This window comes from Synchiropus splendidus, chromosome 17 (assembly GCF_027744825.2).
Source record: "Synchiropus splendidus isolate RoL2022-P1 chromosome 17, RoL_Sspl_1.0, whole genome shotgun sequence".
Lineage (NCBI taxonomy): Eukaryota > Metazoa > Chordata > Actinopteri > Syngnathiformes > Callionymidae > Synchiropus > Synchiropus splendidus.
In genome coordinates, this window is record NC_071350.1 from 18157501 (window position 1) to 18176629 (window position 19129).

Below are 19129 nucleotides of genomic sequence, written 5' to 3' on the forward strand. Positions count from 1 at the left end.
TCAGGTCCTTTCGTTAACACTGGTCTGAGATCAGTTAGTAAAGTAAAGTAGGGGGGCAGTGAAGCAAGAAGAGAGATGGACAGAAGTGTGAACTAGAACTTCATGTTAGAGAATATTGAAAACAGATTAATTCGCATTTTTTTCCCATTTTATTTGCATTATATTCACTGATTCAAAATATTAATCATAAATATTGTACGTAAAAATATGGTGGACGGATGGACGTCCTCTTATAAGTTCAGCTCAGTACTTTTAGTTTAAGAAGCAAAAAAACTTCTCTTTAATTCACACAGATGAATGAGCTTGTCAGTTTATGATCTAATAACAAGGTTGGTGTGAATCTTTGCTCACAGGCATTGGGAACCCTCAGCAGTACCACCCAGTCCCCCTCACTGGCCGTATCCAGATCATGTCCAACGGCTCCCTGCTCATCCGCCACGTGCTCGAGGACGACCGAGGCTACTACCTTTGCCAGGCCTCCAACGGCGTGGGCTCAGACATCAGCAAAAGCATGATCCTCACTGTCAAAAGTAAGCAGCAGACCCACCTTCTTCTCGCTCCGACTTTGAGGTCACGTGAGGGACGCGCCATCGTTCGCACAAACCTCTGCCAGCTGTTGTGTCTTTTTGGTCTGCACATACAAGTCGGCCGTGCCTGGAGCTGATGAATTAATGATGAAAACAAAATCACAGGAACCACCAGATCAATAACCTATGTCTTAGCAATGGAGCATGATAGCAGCAGAGGAAGGCTGGTGCAGGAGGGGCGGCAGGGCTTGAAGCGTGAAATGAAAATGGAGAATGAAGGGCAGCGATAGAGATGTCTATACATCTGTAATGCATCCTCCGCTTCCAATACCACATCCCGGCTCCCTTGTCTCATTACGGCGCGTAATGCTGTTTGTCACACTGAGGAGCGTGTGCCTGTGTGCAGTTCCTGCCATGATCACCAGCCACCCCAACACCACCATGGCCAGGAAGGGCCAGACCAAGGAGTTGAACTGCACAGCTCGCGGCGAGCAGCCCATCATCATCCGCTGGGAGAGGGGGGACACCGTCATCGACGCTGAGAGGAACCCTCGCTACTCGATCACCATCAACAAGAAGGGGGACGAAGTCATCTCCACCCTCAAGGTCGGTTGTTCAAGGTCATTTATAGTTTCGCTATCTTCCTGATGGTGCGCTGGACTATCTATAATGTGAATTGATTTGAAGTGAAAACTTGGGTGTGTTAAGAAATGGTGAGACGAGAGTTGAGGAATACGAAGTTAAAAGTAGCAACCTGAGATAGAGAAGTGTCTGTAAGATCAGAGACTGAGACGCACAAGCTGACAAGATGACGTGAGACTGAGGGTGAGGATGAATATATATATTTTGAGGCGAGAAGATGACAAAGGATGAGGCGGTAAAAGAGAAGTTCGTTTGAAGATGGAGACTGAGAGGCAGCGGAGTCTGTTTGCTTTATGGTTCGGCTCCATGTGAAGACTAGTCTGGACTCGTGTGAAATCATTTGAACCCAGCGATTTATCGTGTCTCTGTTTGTCCTGGTGCTTGCAGCTTAATCCAGCAGAAAGAGGAGATTCTGTTTTCTTCTCTTGTCATGCCATCAACTCCTATGGAGAAGGCAGAGGCCTCATCCAGCTCACTGTGCAAGGTACGCCTCGGACTGCAGGTTCACTTTCATTGGACTCGCCATTTTAAAAACCCATCTTATTCTGACACAGAACCACCGGACCCGCCGGAGCTCGAGGTCAAAGAGGTGAAGGACCGAAGCATGAACCTGCGTTGGATCCAAAGATTTGATGGCAACAGCATCATCACCAGCTACGACATCGAGTACAAGAACAAGTCAGGTTGGTGGCACACAGGCGTGCAGCCTCTTCCATGGAAGCTGTCCTGAGAATCCTTGTCATGGTTGAACAGATTCATGGGACCACATGTACACGACGAGAAACATCTCTCCCACCAACAACCAAGCCAACATCGTGGAGTTGCACCCAGCCTGTGTCTACAGCATCCGCATGTATTCCTACAACAAGATTGGCCGAAGTCTTCCCAGCAAAGAGCTCACCATCAGCACAGAGGAAGCACGTGAGTGTTTAGCCCTGTGGGAGTGTCAGAAAGTATTGATGCGAAATTATATCGATATCTTCGCTGAAATATCACAATACTTGATTGTGTGATATCATCCTGATATTTTAAGTTGTCTAAATCAATATTTCATACATAGATACTTGTACATGCTACTGTATTTGTGACGTGTTTAATGCTAAAGCTTTCTTTTTGCAGTTCTTTTGTTGAGCGATTCATTCCTCTCTTGGTTCTGATTATACAGTATCGCAATATATCGCAGTGTATCGTGCCACAACTCCTGAATCAGGATGTCGCACAACACCTGCCGATACACAGCACCAGGCTTAGATGTCCAACTCAGGGCATGGAGGCCAAATCTGGCCCGGCCAGTCGTTTTTTGTGGCCAGCAAGAGCTTTAAAAGCATGCGGTTGAAAATGTTCATGTTCTGAGTATTGATCACAATGAAAGGGAATTCATCAAGAGATGTATGCTTGTGAGAGAAGGCGGAGCTTCTGAGATGTTTCAAGCACTGAAATCTTGTTCAGTCTGTGACTTGGACCCTGTTGAGCAGTTTGGCCCCTCGCATCATGATTGAGTCTGAGGCCCACATTTAATACGTCTCTGTACCTGTCACTGAACGATTGCTCTTCCTCCACAGCCCCCGATGGTCCACCGATGGACGTCATCCTTCAGCCAATGACATCGCAGAGCATCCGTGTCACATGGAGGGTGAGTACATGACTGTGGTTACTGCAGGAACAATAAACATGATTCTTGCTTGAAATAAGTAGTAATAAGTTACTTATTTCACTTATTTTATTTCACGATAAGCTTGGTAAAATTTAGGTACTTATTTGAACAAAAAAATGTTTTTACATTACTGGGAACATTTTTGTTTTTCAAACAAAAATGTTCAATTCTGCAAAATTAGAAACAAAAAAAATATTTAAAGAATAAAGAAAAATTAAAACTATGTGTGTAAATAACAATGTTAATGAATGTAAACAGGTAAAAACTAATGATAATCACAGATTTTAATCATTTAATCCTTTTTACTTCTTCAATCACTATATTTAAGAAAGTTCCATACTTTTCTTTCAATGGTTTAAGTGTCCATTGCCTCTTCTAAAGATCACAAATCCTTCTCACCGTTTGATAATCTGACTTTCTGTATTTATCGTGTGTGTTATGTTGGATTTTCAAGGCCCGTCGCCGTATTGTTGACAGTACTGCACATGTTGTCTCAGGCCCCGAAGAAGGAGCTGCAGAACGGGGTGATCCGTGGTTACCAGATTGGCTACAGAGAGAACGGACCGGGCAGCAACGGCCAGTACAGCATCGTGGAGATGAAAGCCACGGGAGACAGCGAGGTGTACACATTGGACAACCTGAAGAAGTATGCTCAGTATGGGGTGGTGGTCCAGGCCTTCAACCGGGCTGGGACCGGCCCGTCCAGCACTGAGATCAACGCCACCACGCTGGAGGATGGTAAGGGAGTGACGCTGAGGGCGGTTCACTGCATCCATGTTATCGACTTTTTAGCTCTAATTTCTTTCTCATAAAAAAATGACTCAGTGAAAATAGAATCCAGAGAGGGGCGAACTTTCATTCTCCAGTCACATCTCTTATTAGAAAGGGAGCAGAAACAAAATGTCTGCCCACTCTACCTTGGTTTTCTCTGCTGAACCTCCTACTCTTTGTTTCTACTCAGCTCTGCATTACATTGCATTACAACAAAAACTGACCTTATGTAACATCGACTGTGGAGGACTTTTGCCATTTTCTTACCGAGTGATTGACGCCTGTGATCAAGTGGCTATATCGGCCTGTAACGTCTCCTGTTCTCCCGCAGTGCCCAGCGAGCCCCCTCAGAACGTGCGGGCCATCTCGGTGACGTCGGACGAGGCGGTGATCACCTGGGCAGAGCCTCCACGGCTGACGCTGCACGGTGTGCTGAAAGGCTACCGGGTTGTGTTCTGGTCCCTCTTCCCTGACGGAGGTGGGTGCTGTGGGGGCTGGGCCCAATGGCCGATGCAGAGTAATTATCACCTATCTCATTCTAAACGTCACCAAGCCGTCCCACCCACCTCTCTTGTTGCTGTGCACCTGCCTCATCATGCACTTCCTGGCCCTAGCTGTTGTATGAGTCCGTCACCCTCCGATCACTTCCTCCACTGTCTGCACTGTCTTTCATAAACATGTGCCTGTGAGGGAGCGATAGTGCAGCGCTAACCAGTGGAACTGCAAACAAGTAAACAGTGATGGCAGCACCAGTCGGTGCTAGCTTATAGGCTAAAAACAATGGTGAATACATTTAGCCATTACAAGCCAACAATGACTTATGAATTGAATGTTACTGAGTTTGATAATCATCCAAACAAATAGTCATTTTGCGATGTTACATCTAAGGCATAAAAGCGGAGTCAGACGTTACACTTAAAAGATGTCTAGGGAGTAAAAGAAGGGGGAAGTTATGCACTTGGATGGACCTAATGATTGCATGAGGAGGGGAAAATATTTTTCTACAATTGTCAAGCAAATTTAAGTTATTAAAACATGTTTTCAGACAAATTACTCATCACACACTGCAACTCTGTACACAAAAAAAAAAATGAAGGACAGAAATGCCCAAACTATTTTAATTTTGTAAGGATCAGAAAATCAATCATTAATATGAAGATTAAATATTATCCATGATGTTAAATTATTCTCATGATCTTGTCATAAATGTGTGTTATATTAAAAAAATACATTAAAAAATGGAAAAAAGATGCAAGTAAAAGTAGCATGAATTTATATTTGAATTGACAACAGGAACAGACTGTAGAACTTAGAATCTTCCGATCTACATTCCGATTCCGTTTCCCATTCCTCCCTTCTTTCTTCTCTCATGAAGCCCGGACCTTGTGCCGGGGCTGTGTTGTCCTCCCTCCATCGCTGAGGTGTGTAGCACTCCTGTAACTCTTGTGTCCTTCACGACCCATCAGAGTGGGGAGAGATGCAGAACATCACCACCACACGTGAGCAGGTGGAGCTCCGAGGCCTGGAGAAGTTCACCAACTACAGCGTCCAGGTCCTGGCCTACACGCAGGCCGGCGATGGCGTCCGCAGCAACGTTCTCTACATCCAGACCCGCGAAGACCGTGAGTGTCCCCGGCTTGTTTTTCATCATCTCAGCAGGTCTGGAGCTCGACTCCACATCAGAGGGGTCGGGGGATTAGACGAAGGGGCGCTCGGCCGTGTCTCAAACCCGTGACAAAATCTCATTTATGCTAGGAAGCTCCATTAGCAGTGCTAATGAGAATTAAGAGGCTTTGGGTGAACAGCTCCGGGCTGAGGCCTGGCAGGAGAAATCGGGTAGAGGAGGGGTATCGTCTTGCTGCTCACAGGAGTCAGCCATCATCCCAGCCTCCTGCCATAGGCAGAGGGATTAACCTCTCCTGGATTAGAGAGAATTAATTTTCTGCTTACACCATTGGAGGCGGGATTACAGTGAGATCCATGTCTCTTCATAAAGACAGGGGAGGAGGGACAACATGGGTTTAAGATGGCATGATAAACATTTTTGCCTCAATTGAAAGAGATGTTTTTCTTTCATTGTGGCGGCTCTGATTCTGGCTGTAGGTGGCGCTGCTCCGTGACGCCTCACTTCCCCGCCATCGTCACCCTGCCTCTGCAGCAGACTGTGTCTCTGTCTGGAGTCCCGGGCAGATTTTGGGCACCAGATGGGGCTTGACTCCCACCCCCACCCCACCCCAGCAGAGCCCCTCCTTCTTCTTTATTGAGGTCCAGTTATGACAATGATGACTGCCTCCTCCCCACTGCCACGCAGCCATCATCGCTCCCAGAGGAGCTGCACCTCTCACTCTCTCATCCCTGCCTTCCTCTTTTCAATCTCTCTATCCTCCGTGGCTTTTGTTTACATCCATGTTGAAGTGCGGAGATACAATTGTTGGACAAGAGGGCCTCACATGCCTGGTGTTACAGGGACGGTACTATCACCCTGATGATACCTGGTGTCTCCATTCTGGAGTCTTTATGGCAGGAAGCAGCACGGGCGGCTCAAGCCTCACTCTCACCAGGAAGTGTGCATCCAACTTTAGCTGGTTGACACTTAATCACAGTATTAAGAGTCGTCCAGTGTCGAGCCCAAGTGGCTAACAGCGGATCAGCCTCTTGTTTCTAATCTGTTCGGGTGAGTTAAGAGAACGCTGGGTGTCACCGAGTCAGACTTGCTGACCAGAGGGAACATATGCCACTGCGGCCCGTCCAAACAGACTTCTCTCAAGTACAGGCAGAGCAGCTTAGCCCGGGATAAGACTGGGAATCTGACAACAAGCCTGATCACTTGATTAGGCCTCCGACGCTGCGATCCGATCCACGGAGATAAACCTGGATTCCCCTGTCTCACCCGTGTTCCCCTCCTTTGTGTCGGCAGTTCCCGGTCCTCCCGCTGGGATCAAGGCCGTCCCCTCGTCTCCGAACAGTGTGGTCGTGTCCTGGTTGCCGCCTCATAAACCCAACGGCGTCATTCGCAAGTACACCATCTACTGCTCCAGTCCCGGGTCCGGGCAGCCGGTGAGTTCTGAAGTGGACCTCTAACGCCTGCTTGAAGTTCATGAATGGGAAGGCCATAGTTGACACAAAGATATTGTTAAGATGTGAATTCATGCTCAAATAAAATGCCGTCTAACATTCACTCAAAACAAATTCATTCAAAAATTGTGGCTGATACAGTAGCTGCTGCCGCTACTGTGAATTGTGCAGTGCTTTATGGGACTTTTTTTCATTGCCTGAAATAAGATTTAAGTTTAAGAAAACATTAATTTATTAATTTATAAGTAATTTAAAGTATTACAGTATTTTTAAATATTTATTTAAATATATATTATTTTCATTTCTTTTCTGACCTAGTTCACATTTTTTTAATAAGGTTATGCTTTAAAGTCAAATTTGGACTTTGCAATTTAAACGCATCTTCTTCGTATGCTCATAATCTCAGAATAACTTTTTTGCGTAATATTTAATATTTATTTTCATATATTATTTTGTCAGTTTGTATTTTGGAGTTTGTTTGTTTTTTGATATGAAACTGTTTTTGAGAATAATTTGGAGAATAGGAAATGATGTATGTATATGTCAAGTATATAACTGTTAACCGTAATTGTTCAAGTGCATTGTGGGACATGAAATGCAAAAGCTCTTTTCATCGACGGCCCATTCATGTAGGAGCGAGTTATTCCCATCTTGTGCGACTTTCTGATGCTTCACACGCAGCTCAGGGTTATTTCATCTGAAATGCTTGTGTGTGTCAGGTCGCTGGTGCCACTCCCGCATCACTGACACGTGTTTAGCTCCAACACGGTGTGCTGACCAAACCGTCTCAGCTCTGCTCCACGTCTCTCAGAGACGACTGAACCGTTTTGCAGAGGGGCGTTGGATGCCAGCTGAAAGTGATGATGAAATCTGTGTTTAAATCGGGGTCCCGCCTCTCAGCGATCACCGACATGTGACACCAATAATCAATTAAACAGCCCCCAGAGGAGTTTCTTATCTTCATCCTCCATGTAATGAGGATGGCCAACCTGTGCACTTGTTTATCTCCATCTTTGGTGTGACTCTTTCACTGTGTTTGCACCATCGCTTTATTTCCTGCCCTCCCAGATGAACAGATGAGGTTGTCTTGGCAACGTGATCAGACGTAGATATGCAAATGAGGCCGAGAACAAGCTCACACATGCACACTGCCGCATGAGAAGCGCACACACACACACACACACACTCGCGCAGACATCGCATTCCGACGTTTGCTATTTATACGCGCTCATGTGCGGCAGAATTCCACTTTTGGTATGATCATAGTGTTCGGCGAGAAACAACAGAAAACACGGCGGAATGTGGCATCAGGATGGAATCTCACTTTCTTATTATTCATAAATACTCCTCCCTCTCTGTGCATGAGTGCCATGCAAATGAGCGGGAGCAGGGAGGGGAGACGGAGGGAGGGAGGGGAAGAAGACACACCATTAGAGGTAGGGAGAGACCGAGGGGAAATGGGGAGGAAGGAGAGAGATGAAGGGAAGAGAAAAAGAAGGGGAGACTGAGAGGCAGGCGGCGAGGAAAAGGGGGTGCAGGGGAGGGTATCAGTCACATCGCGATGAGAGTGCTTTTGTCCGTCTTTTCATTATCTCCCTGTATCACTCCCTGGATCACCACAACACCTCGTGGTTCTGGAGGAATGTTTTCATACACACCTAGACACAGCGACTCCCTCTACCCCGCCGTCCTCTTCACTGAGCGCCGGATGAAATAAAGGGGAAAGAAAATGGTGAATGAAGCGAGAGTGTGAGACGAGCTGATACGAGGAGGAGCAGGGACTCGAGAGAACATTGTTGCTCCAGTGTGATGGCGTGTTCCAGAGGTGTGTGTGTGTCATGATGGATTAGCAAGGCAAGATGGAGCCCTCAAGAACGTCCATTTAACATCATCAATTACTTCACAGTTTTAACCAGAGGAGGACCATTACATTTCCTCAGGGGCCACGACTGTCGTGAGGGGCCCTCAAGCCAGAAAGAAAAACTGTCTGAAATTTAACTAGAATTGTGTGACTCAAATATTATACAGCAAGGAGAAGATGGAAAAACATGTCACTACTCTGACATTCTATGCTTAAGATATGCATTTTCATGAGACATTACTTCATTCATACACATTTGAGTTAAAGAATCTCAGCATAGGTGACGAAAATGTTTTTATGTGTTGAATATCTTGGTCACAGAAGGATGGGTAAATTATGTGAGTATGATGTGCAAGCACTTGTTTCAATATCTTATTCAGTGTTTATTTAATTTTTATTTAATTCAATGTTACACATAATTTAACTTAAGAATCCAATTTGATGAGGAGGAAAAACAGATGGATATAATAGGTGAAATTGAAGACCTAAATTATATATGCGTAAATATATGTGTAATAAAATGTAATCGTTGATAAAAAAAAATTTGTTTGTTTTGTAGGGTGACGTAAATGAAGTCACGTGGCCCTCAGCCGTCTCATTGCCCACGTCTGGTTCAAACCATTAATGTCAACTCAAATTTAACTCATTTATTTATTGTTATTATTTGATGTTATATGGAGACTGTTTTAGTAAAGACACTAAAATAGACAAATCTTATGCTTACGCTAACATATTTAACATCTCAACAATTGCTCATTAACTATCTACATAAAATGAAGAATATTTACTGAAAGGCCTAGCTGAATTATTTTGAATAATAATAACTATTTTTTAGCTATTTAACTTCGAAGTATATTTGAAATGAGCTTTAAAACAAAGCATTTTATATTTATCTATTTATATTTATATATAACTTTATATGTATATTTAAATAAGTATTATTTGAATAATATTTTCCCATATATTTCAGTTGTCTAGGTCTGCATTTTTCTTGCATCAATCTTCTTTAATACTCATCATTTTTTTATTTGAATATTGCTGTAAGTGAATTATAAACATAAATATTTCTTCTTCTCATCCACATAACTGAAATAAATAATTGGAAAAGATGTGTTTTCTTGTTGTAATATTTTTGTCATGTTTACTCAATACTTTTGTAGTAAAGCTCTGAAGTTACAGTTGGTCCACGGGGAGAAGCTTTCTCATGAGGTGCCTTGGCAAAGATGGGCCTCAGAGGTCATTGTGTGCCTCCCTTCCAGGCGCCCAGCGAGTACGAAGCCAACCCTGAGATGCTCTTCTACCGCATCACCCACCTGAGCCGTGGAAAGCAGTACCACATCTGGGCGGCGGCCGTGACCACCGCCGGCCGAGGAAACATCAGCTCGAAGGTCACCGTGGAGCCTGCTGGGAAAGGTGGGTCCTGGCCCCTCACAAGAGTTGCCCCCCCATAAAGGTTAAACTGCGGCCGAGACGGCGTTGTGGTCTCGGCTATGTAGATGAGCCTCAGCGCTGTGGTCCTCCGGCCGTCAGCGGTATTGACTGGCAGGCGCTGGTATTGATCCGGGAGCAGCTATGTTGCAAGAAACGCTGTTGTTAATTATGTGGTGATGAACAGGGTCTATCTGGTAAACTGACCCTTGGGGAGAGGGGGAGATCGATGGGGAGGATCTATGGAGCAAAGATAGACTGGAGAGCTTCAGAGGAGGGGCTGGGGAGTGAATTAAGGCCCGGCCTGGGATTCTCATTCAGAAAAAAAGCACTCGTCTTTCTGTGGATTTTACATCCCTAACACTCCGGGAATCAAACTGCCGTCTGAGATATCATCTTGAATCTGAATTTAAAGAGGTTCAACAATGACACGCTCATGTTGTTATTCACCTCAGATATGACCTGAAATGATGCCTCATTATTGCTGTTGTCATTTCACATAGTGATTCCAGTGTCATTGTAAAATGAATTACCAACATGGTTGCTGAAGTTTTACCTCACCGACAGCTGCAACGCAGTTATTCATGTGAATTAAAAAGACCGTCTTGAAAAATGGAATAGTTTATCTCTCAGTAGTTTACAACATTAGCTGATGCAACAAAGAAGATACTCAGCTGTGCAGTTTTAAGCAGCGCTTCAGAATTAACTTTAGGGGTAACAGGCTCTTCCATGACCTTTTTCTCAAGAAGAAATGCTTTCTGAGACAAAGTGCTTGATATTTCTGCCTCTTCACACGTGGGCGCTCTTGTTTGTGTGCAGTCCCTGCTAAGATCCTGTCGTTCGGCGGCACAGTGACCACGCCCTGGATGAAGGAAGTCCGTCTTCCCTGTAGCTCAGTGGGAGAACCGGCCCCCACAATCAAATGGACCAAAGACAGGTTGGACTTGGCGCCACGTATGTCTCAGAGCCGAAACAGCAATGTTGACTTGTGACCTGTCCAGCGAGGACTCTGCCAACCCGGTGACCGCCGACACTCAGAGGCAGATCCTGTCCAACGGCACGCTGGTGCTGCGCTCGGTCAAGGCGGAGGATTCTGGGTACTACACCTGCACGGCCACCAACACTCTGGGCTTCGACACCATCATCGTGAATCTGGTGGTGCAAGGTGAGTCGGTGACAAGGTTCACTGGAGGGAAGCTGTGGAGTCACTCGCGCCTCTGCTCTCAGTTCCCCCGGACCAGCCGCGCCTCACCGTCTCCACCACGTCCACCTCCTCCATCACCCTCAACTGGATCCCCGGGGACAACGGTGGAAGCTCCATCAGAGGTATTCCTCAGAACTTTTGGAAAATCCTGGAAAGATTGGTCAAATAAACTCGGATTAAAATCCGGCGAAATTCACGGCCTAATCTCCGCCCACTGTCTATATTTGGCCGGCTTAATCTCCTGTTTGTTACTGGCCCAGCAATCTGCAGCTTCACTTCTGACTGGTCCCTAAAAAGGACCATTTATCCTCGTCATCTTGGCCCTCAGTTTGCCATAGAGGTTTGAATACGAGCAGGTGTCGCCTGTTAAAGCAGCACTGACGCCAGAAATCCGCGTGGCACGTTACTTTTGTATGGAAATGAAACATATTTCTGTGTAAACAAACATGACTTGTTTCTGGGTAGAACAGCCAGCGGAAAGCAGCAGCGTGTGTCGCCATCTGGCGGTAGTTCCTGTAACAGCAGCCTCTCGTCTCACCTGTGCTGGGCTTCTCTGTGCAGGATTTGTGCTTCAGTACTCGGTGGACAACACCGAGGAGTGGAGGGACGTGTTCATCAGCTCCAGCGAACACTCCTTCAGGCTGGACAATCTCCGCTGCGGGACCTGGTACAAGGTGAAACTGGCGGCCAAGAACAGCGTGGGCTCGGGCCGCATCAGCGAGATCATCGAGGCCAAGACTCACGGCAGAGGTGAGTCGTTCCCGGGAAGTGAGCCCTTGGTAGACTGGAGTCGTCCTTCATTTAAAGTGGGTGGAGGCAGAATTTATTCATGACACGGCAGCAAATAATGCTCGCTCATCTTTATTGGCTTGTTCGGGTCACATGGTCACCTCTAACAGGTGATGCTCATTTCCTCGACCAGTCAAAGATGTTTGTGTTTAGAAGAAGTTCCACAAATACTGAGGTGGAATCTCAGCCTCTGATCAATGGATGAATCTGCTCCCTGCAGTCCGTCATTGATCACGCGCTTCATGAATTCTGTTCTCGCACCAGCGGGCTAATTTAATAAGCAGCTCATGTAAACGATGCCGCACCGTAACCATGGTAACTGGCTCTGCCTCCCGGTGAGACGGACGGATGACAGACGTTGATGTTAACTGACTTTGTTTTTTAACACCTAGCTGACCTGAAACTGACGGTGATGCTTTAGAGCGGGGGTCCTTACCTTTTTGACAAGTGGACCCGGGGCCCATTCAAGTCATAGAACTGATTCATGACTCTTGATTTCATTTGTGAGCAATAACCATATTGAATCTACTGACACGTAAACAAACCGAAACCTTGTGAAAAGACATGAAACCATGTGATCATTGCAAAGATATTTGTTTGTCATGGACAAGTCCAACCAGCAGCAGGAGAAGGTGCAAGTCTTGTTCATCAAATTTACAAAAAAAAAAAAAAAAGTAAAATGCAAACTGTTGAGAAAATTGGAAAAAACGAATAAAACATTGAATAGAATAAATATGATAAAACCAAAAATATCATAAAATATCAATAATATAGTTTATTTAAGCTCTAAAGAAGATATAAGTGAAGTGTAAATAAAACTGCTTCAACAGGTGCTTTCATGAACCTTTTTTTGCTGTTGTGGCTGCCATCACTTTCCTTCTATCATTTTTCTTTTCAAGAACTTCTCCATAGTTGGTAACTGTCACAGATTTGCAGCTGTCAAGTCAATTGAGTGACTCACTACTGCCATCATACGTGGCTCATGTATTAAAACTGAGCGTCTCACGGCCCAGAGGTGTAAAACAAAATCAATTTTAACAGCTTCTGGGAGGCGCTGGCGGCCCGACCATGGGCCCCGGCCCTGTGGTTGAGAATCACTGATTTAGGCAACTAGAGCTGACGCTTCTCTCCTGAACCGCAGAGCCCGTCTTCAACAAGGACCAGCCGCTGCTCACGCACATCAACTCCACCCACGCCGGCCTCAACCTGCAGGGCTGGACCAGCGGCGGCTGCCCCATCACCGACCTGATGCTGGACTTCCGGCCCAAAGGCACCTGGGCCTGGCAGAGCCTGAAGGCCAACTCCACCTCGCAGCTGTTCCTCAGCGAGCTGCGGGAGGCCACCTGGTACGAGCTGAAGATGAAGGCCTGCAACAGCGCCGGCTGCGGAAACCAGAGCTCCCAGTTCGCCACCACCGACTACGACGGCAGTAAGTGCCTCGCCGCAGCGCGTCCCGCCGGCGGCCTGGCCCTGATGAGCTCCTCCTTCCTCAACAGGCACCATACCTCCCATCAAATCAGCGCGAGGAGAAGGAGACGACGTGAAGAAGCTCTTCTCCATCGGCTCGCCCGTCATCCTGGTCACGCTGGGCGTCGCGCTGCTCTTCATCATCCGCAAGAAACGGAAGGAGAAGAGGCTCAAACGCCTCCGAGGTGAGACGCTGCTCTGACTGACACGGAGTTGTGTCGGTAGCATGAGTCACCAGCCGCCTCATCTAATGATGATGTCATCTCCTCGCAGATGCCAAGAGCCTCGCCGAGATGCTCATCAGGTGAGTGACGGCGTCACGTTCAGGCTGCTTTCTTCCAGGTCACGACATCACTGTCGATACACGCAGACACACTGTCAAGCTGCAGTGATGAAAAACAGCAGAGCGAAAGTGTCTCTTTTAGCGCGAAGCTTAAGGAAGAACATTGTGTGTTTGCAGCAAGAACAATCGCAGTATTGAGACGCCAGTCAAGGGGCCCCCCCAGGGGCCACGGCTCCATATCGACATCCCCCGTGTCCAGCTGCTGATCGAGGACAAGGAGGGAATCAAACAGATCGGTGAGTCTGACAGAAGAGGGTTAAGTTGATCCACGGCGGGCGAGAAGAAGCTGCCGTTCAGTTGCTACTCTGAAGAATGGCAACGATCCAACTAGTGGCCACCAGAGGAATTACAAGTCAAGACTTGACCAATGATATGCAAGTGTTTGAAACTCACAACCATCCTCCACCCCTGCTCCTGTCTGTCTCTCAGTTGGTGAGGAGCTCAAACAAAGAGGGGGGGTGTGAAGGTCGGAGGTCAAGAGGTCACGATCAAGTGATCTCAGTTTGGCATTTCAACTGAGAAAAAGGCAAAGCATGTTTCCAACACACATAGCACTGACTCGGCTGTTTCTGCTCAGGGGAGGACAAGGCGGCGGTGCCGGTGACCGAGTCGGAGTTCAGCCAGTCGGTGAATCCTCAGAACTTCTGCTCGGGCGTCTCGCTCCACCATCAAGCTCTCATCCAGAATTCGGGGCCTTTAATCGACATGTCCGACATCCGTCCCGGCACAAGTAGGTTTCTTGGCTCTTTGGAGAGGAAGCCGACGCTGGGGGCGCTAACAGGTCCTCCTCCTCAGACCCGGTCTCCAGGAAGAGCATCAAGTCGGCTCACAGCTCCAGGAACCGATACTCCAGCCAGTGGACGCTGAGCCGGCCCAGCCAGAGCCAGTCCACGGCCTCGGCGCGGACGCTGACCTCCGACTGGAGGACCATGGGCTCTCACGGCATCACCGCCACCGAGAGCGACAGCTACAGCGCCAGCCTCTCTCAAGACACAGGTGAGTCCAGGTCAAGGTGCGAGCTGCAGGACCATGGACTGACCCCCCGTCCCTACCCCCCTCAGACAAGGGTCGTAACAGCATGGTGTCGACGGAGAGCGCCTCCTCCACCTACGAGGAGCTGGCTCGCGCCTACGAGCACGCCAAGCTGGAGGAGCACCTGCAGCACGCCAAGTTCACCATCACCGAGTGCTTCATCTCAGACAGCTCCTCCGACCAGATGACCACCGGCACCAACGACCCGGCCGACAGCATGACCTCGCTCAGCACGCCGTCCGAGCCGGGCATCTGCCGCTTCACCGCCTCGCCGCCCAAACCGCAGGACTACGACCGCGGCAAGAACGTGGCCGTGCCCATCCCCCACCGCGCCAAAAGTGAGTGTGTTTGTGTCTGGTTCAGCTTGACTTGTGGGGACCATCTCGATACGAGTGTGTATGAGAGACAGTCTTTAATGTGACCTTCCCTCCCCAGGTGAGTTCTGCAACCTCCCCCTTTACATGAAGTCGGACCCCTTTTTCCGCAAGCAGGCGGCGGATCTGCATGACCCGTGTCCCGCCGTGCCGCCGCGGGAAGCCTCCATCCGCAGCCTGACCCAGCGGGCCTACCACACCCAGGGCCGACACAAGACTCTAGACTCTGGCAAGCAGCAGGCGCTGACGCTGGGCCACTCGGGACTGGGCAGCCTGGGCTCCAGCTCGGGCACCGCCACGCTGCCCCAGAGGACTCTCACCATGCCCAGCTCCAACACGGCCGCCACCGCCTCCACCTCCAGCACCAGCAGCAACGCCGCCAACAGCAAGGGCGGCTCCAGAGACTCGCTGCTGGAGAGCAGCTCCTCGGCCCTGGGGAGGCTGCAGAAGCAGAGCGCGGGCGCCTACTCCAAGTCCTACACGCTGGTGTAGCGGCTCCCGTCCCCATCAGAACTACTAACTCCCACTAACAGTCCCAGCCGGCTGGTGCTCCGCTGCAGCGGCGTCGCGGAGGAAGACTCGGCGCCGCCGTCCCGCCTCACGCTCCCAACCGCCCCGTTTGTCTGCCACCTGAGTTCCTCGATCTTTCTGTGTCTCCGCCCCACGCGTCCCTTTCCTCCGCCGTCCTGTCGATGGCGTCTCCAAAAACGATACGATTCAGGTTCCAGTGCAAAAGACCCGTCTCTTCAGCGCCTATGAACAGGAGAAGCCGCTCAGAATATAGTGCATATTTGGTATTATAAAGAATTTACATATATATATTTTCTATGTAGGTATATTGACATTCTAGTGACAAAGTATAAAGAGTATGTACTGCCATAGTCTAGTGGTATATACAGCAATTTATTGTCAAATTCAACAACCAGACAATCGCTTAATCATGAAATTTAACATTTTAAAAGAGGCCAGACTCAAGGAAGGAAGTGTCGGTGTATAAAAGATTGTGTTATTGTGAGTCGACCCGCGGCCTGGCTGGGCGCGTGCCTGCCGTCGCCTGGGCGGGTGGACAGGAGACACCCTCCAGGCTGCAACTCCACGAACCTCTCGCTCGGCCCGCCTCCACTTCTGTCCCACCGGATCCCCGTCCCTGCGTTCACGCCCCTGGAACGGTGTTTGTGCTCTTTTCTTTCAGTTGTCCATTCGTCTCGAGCGGGCGAGGGAGGGTTGCTCCGCCACTTGCTGTTTCCAAATTTAGGCTCCAACCAGTTCAGCCGAAATCAGGGACGCGTAGCTCTTTTGGTGGTTCAGCCGTTGTACATACTGAACTGGGAGGTTCCCACGCCCGAGCCCGAGCTGTTTATACGACTTGTACATAAACACAGTTTTGTATGAAAAGCTATTTTCGTCAGAATTATTCAGGGGACACATCAGGGTCGAACGCCCCGCTTCCAGAATTGAAATGGTTTCAAAAGTTCAACAGGAAAAAAAGAAGGACGCCTCCGACCGAAACGGGCACGAAAACAAGTTTACTTTCCCTTTATGTTTTTGATACTGATCTGTTGAATTTGTATTCTTTTTTAAGGGTCTTTGATGTTGTTTTCCTTTTTTTTCATTTTTTTTTAAAATTCTCATTATTTTGTATTTCCGTTCATCCTCCAAAAAGTCATTGCATGCTTGCTAAACTGGCAAAACCGAAGGAAAAAAATGTAGGAAAATGAAAAACTATTTAACAAAAAAAAAAGAAGACGAAGAGGGATTTGGTTTGAGTTGCTTGTTAACGGCAATTGCTTGTGTTCAAAAGTACATTTTCTATGAAAAGAAAGCAAAAACTAAAAAGATCATTCTAACACCTTGTGCAATAAAGCTATCTTTCATACGTCACTGTTTGTTTGTTGAGTCCACGGGCTTGTTGTTGGTCAATGGACGGCGAGGGGACTCGAACCCGCGACCTGTGGCGCCAGGCGGAAAGATTCGACCCAAACAACGTAGGTAAGAACGACTTCTTCTTTCCGCTTATTGGCGGCTGTGTCGCTACACTGCCACTAGAGGGCGCGCTTGCATCATATTGCCAACATTAAAACGCTTATTTTTTTCTGTTTTATCTCCATGTGTTTGTCTTAATTTTTTTTTTAATCCGCACACAAGCGTGTTTTTAAATCTCACTTTGCCCTTAGAAAGCGTCGTTCGAGCGCCGACATGTTTGATCACGTGTCACCTGACACCGAGGAGAAGTTCGAGGATCTTGGAAATAAAAGCGTACAATTTTTATTTATTTCATTTTCAAACGTTCTCGGCTATTTTTGTCCCAGCAAGTCCAAGAATAGAACATTTTCCTTGTTTCTTTGAAGCGTCGCGAGGGAAAGTTGAGTTATTATATTATTATGTAACCGTTTTTACAATTGCAGCAATAGTTTCCGGACCATTTTATCAGCACTTGAAGGCAACGCCCTTCGGAAGCGCTCATATCCTTCATTGACGCGCGTTGTTTTTCGAGCAGTTAAAAAAGTACAGACGTGAAAATTCACCATGACGTTTTTATTTTGATTTAGTTTCATCCATTTCACTATTAAATGTTACCGTTTATGTAAGTTAAACGGCGATATCATTAGCCATTTTATTCATATTTACAAAAGAAATGTAGTTTTTTGTTAGTTGATTTGAAATTCTACACTATTCGTCACGTCTGAGGTCAGTGAAAGTTTGCGAGAGCAGCCACTCATGACGGATGAGTCTTGAATAATTCATGTTGCACCTGCATCAGTGGCGAAACACAACAGCCTCTGGTGGCTGCGGCGGCTGCCGTTTGTGTGTCGACCCATCGTAACCACCAGGGTCTGAGAGCAGGTCGAGTTTCCACCGAGGGACTCGGTCAGTTCAGAAGCCACGGCAACAGTCAGACGCCACAGAGGGTTTCGACTGAAAGAGCAGGGGCCCCACAACAGAACCTTGAGGAACACCACTTTTAATTTGAGGTTTTTTTTTTTTTACTATTGCTGTGAAAACTTTACTTTTTCTGAGTCAATAACTCGTTCCGTTTGTTTATGACCAAACAAGGTTCTACTATTCCACCGGGAGAGGAGCGAAGAGCAAGAACAGCCTGTCGGATTTCAGCGCAGACCAGTGGCTGCAGCAGAAACCTGCTGCCAAAACACAGACAGAATTACATGTTGGGCCTTTTTATTCTCGCTGGAGCCGCAATATACACGGTGATGTCGCGTCTTGGAGCTGTGATTTGAATTTCACAGTCCAGTTTGGCACTCCAGTTTCCTCCCGAAGAACACAATCATTCATATCGTCCCACAGTGTGACCACAAACAAAACACTTTCTGAGAACACGTATGACTCGATCCTTCTGCACTTGAGAGAGTGTCAACTGCTGCAGTACATGATGGAACATTAAAGCAGTTGAATTGAAAAAACGTTTTCGACATTCGTAATTTTGGCCAGAAACATATTTTTCGTATGTTACTGGCTTAAGGAGGACTTAAATATTTCCATTCATACGTTATTAGGAGGAATTCCACCTTTAAATAGGCTCTTTAAATCATGTTTATCGCCGTTTCCAGTAGTGCTTCTCCAACTACGGTGGCTGCAGGAGGACAAATCCCACTCCTACGAACTCAAACGCCTCAACAAGGTCATATTTGAAGAAGAGGCTGGACATACACACAGCTTCAGTGAGGTTTTGGTAGGTTCATATATTTTCCTTAATGTTAACACTGAAGACGGTAGATAAAGATATGTCTTTTAAACAAACGCCAGGCTGAGATGCCTGTTGTTTTACTTGCAAAGTGCCATCACCAGCAAGTAAAGTAAAGAGTTGCAGTGAGTCTGCAGGGGGCGCTGCTGCACTTACACAGGGGCCTGGTCTTGACTTGGGTGGTTGACTTCCTGGTCCACACCAGGCTGTTCCTCAGTCGAACCATGGGGAGCGAGTCTTCTGCTGAGGCCGACACAGCTCT

The 19129-nt window shown here is 47.4% G+C and overlaps 1 protein-coding gene across 3 annotated transcripts in view; it reads left to right on the forward strand.

Annotated features, from left to right (window-relative positions):
* The window catches only part of LOC128747937 (cell adhesion molecule DSCAML1-like), a 49433-nt gene extending 32466 nt beyond the window's left edge, over window positions 1-16967 (forward strand). For 2 of the 3 annotated variants that reach the window (XM_053846191.1, XM_053846193.1), the window contains exons 11-33: window positions 354-530; window positions 934-1133; window positions 1557-1653; window positions 1724-1852; window positions 1923-2090; window positions 2732-2802; window positions 3321-3561; window positions 3926-4111; window positions 5061-5216; window positions 6512-6651; window positions 9790-9943; window positions 10778-10895; window positions 10960-11123; window positions 11186-11284; window positions 11724-11912; window positions 13093-13380; window positions 13448-13603; window positions 13692-13722; window positions 13879-13997; window positions 14339-14491; window positions 14557-14757; window positions 14823-15131; window positions 15229-16967. In XM_053846191.1, the coding sequence (XP_053702166.1) occupies window positions 354-530; window positions 934-1133; window positions 1557-1653; window positions 1724-1852; window positions 1923-2090; window positions 2732-2802; window positions 3321-3561; window positions 3926-4111; window positions 5061-5216; window positions 6512-6651; window positions 9790-9943; window positions 10778-10895; window positions 10960-11123; window positions 11186-11284; window positions 11724-11912; window positions 13093-13380; window positions 13448-13603; window positions 13692-13722; window positions 13879-13997; window positions 14339-14491; window positions 14557-14757; window positions 14823-15131; window positions 15229-15659 (3977 nt within the window). In that variant the 3' untranslated portion in view covers window positions 15660-16967. The remainder of the gene's footprint in view (window positions 1-353; window positions 531-933; window positions 1134-1556; window positions 1654-1723; window positions 1853-1922; window positions 2091-2731; window positions 2803-3320; window positions 3562-3925; window positions 4112-5060; window positions 5217-6511; window positions 6652-9789; window positions 9944-10777; window positions 10896-10959; window positions 11124-11185; window positions 11285-11723; window positions 11913-13092; window positions 13381-13447; window positions 13604-13691; window positions 13723-13878; window positions 13998-14338; window positions 14492-14556; window positions 14758-14822; window positions 15132-15228) is intronic. The other variant, XM_053846192.1, reaches the window with a different exon arrangement.
* The last annotated feature ends 2162 nt before the right edge of the window (window positions 16968-19129 follow it).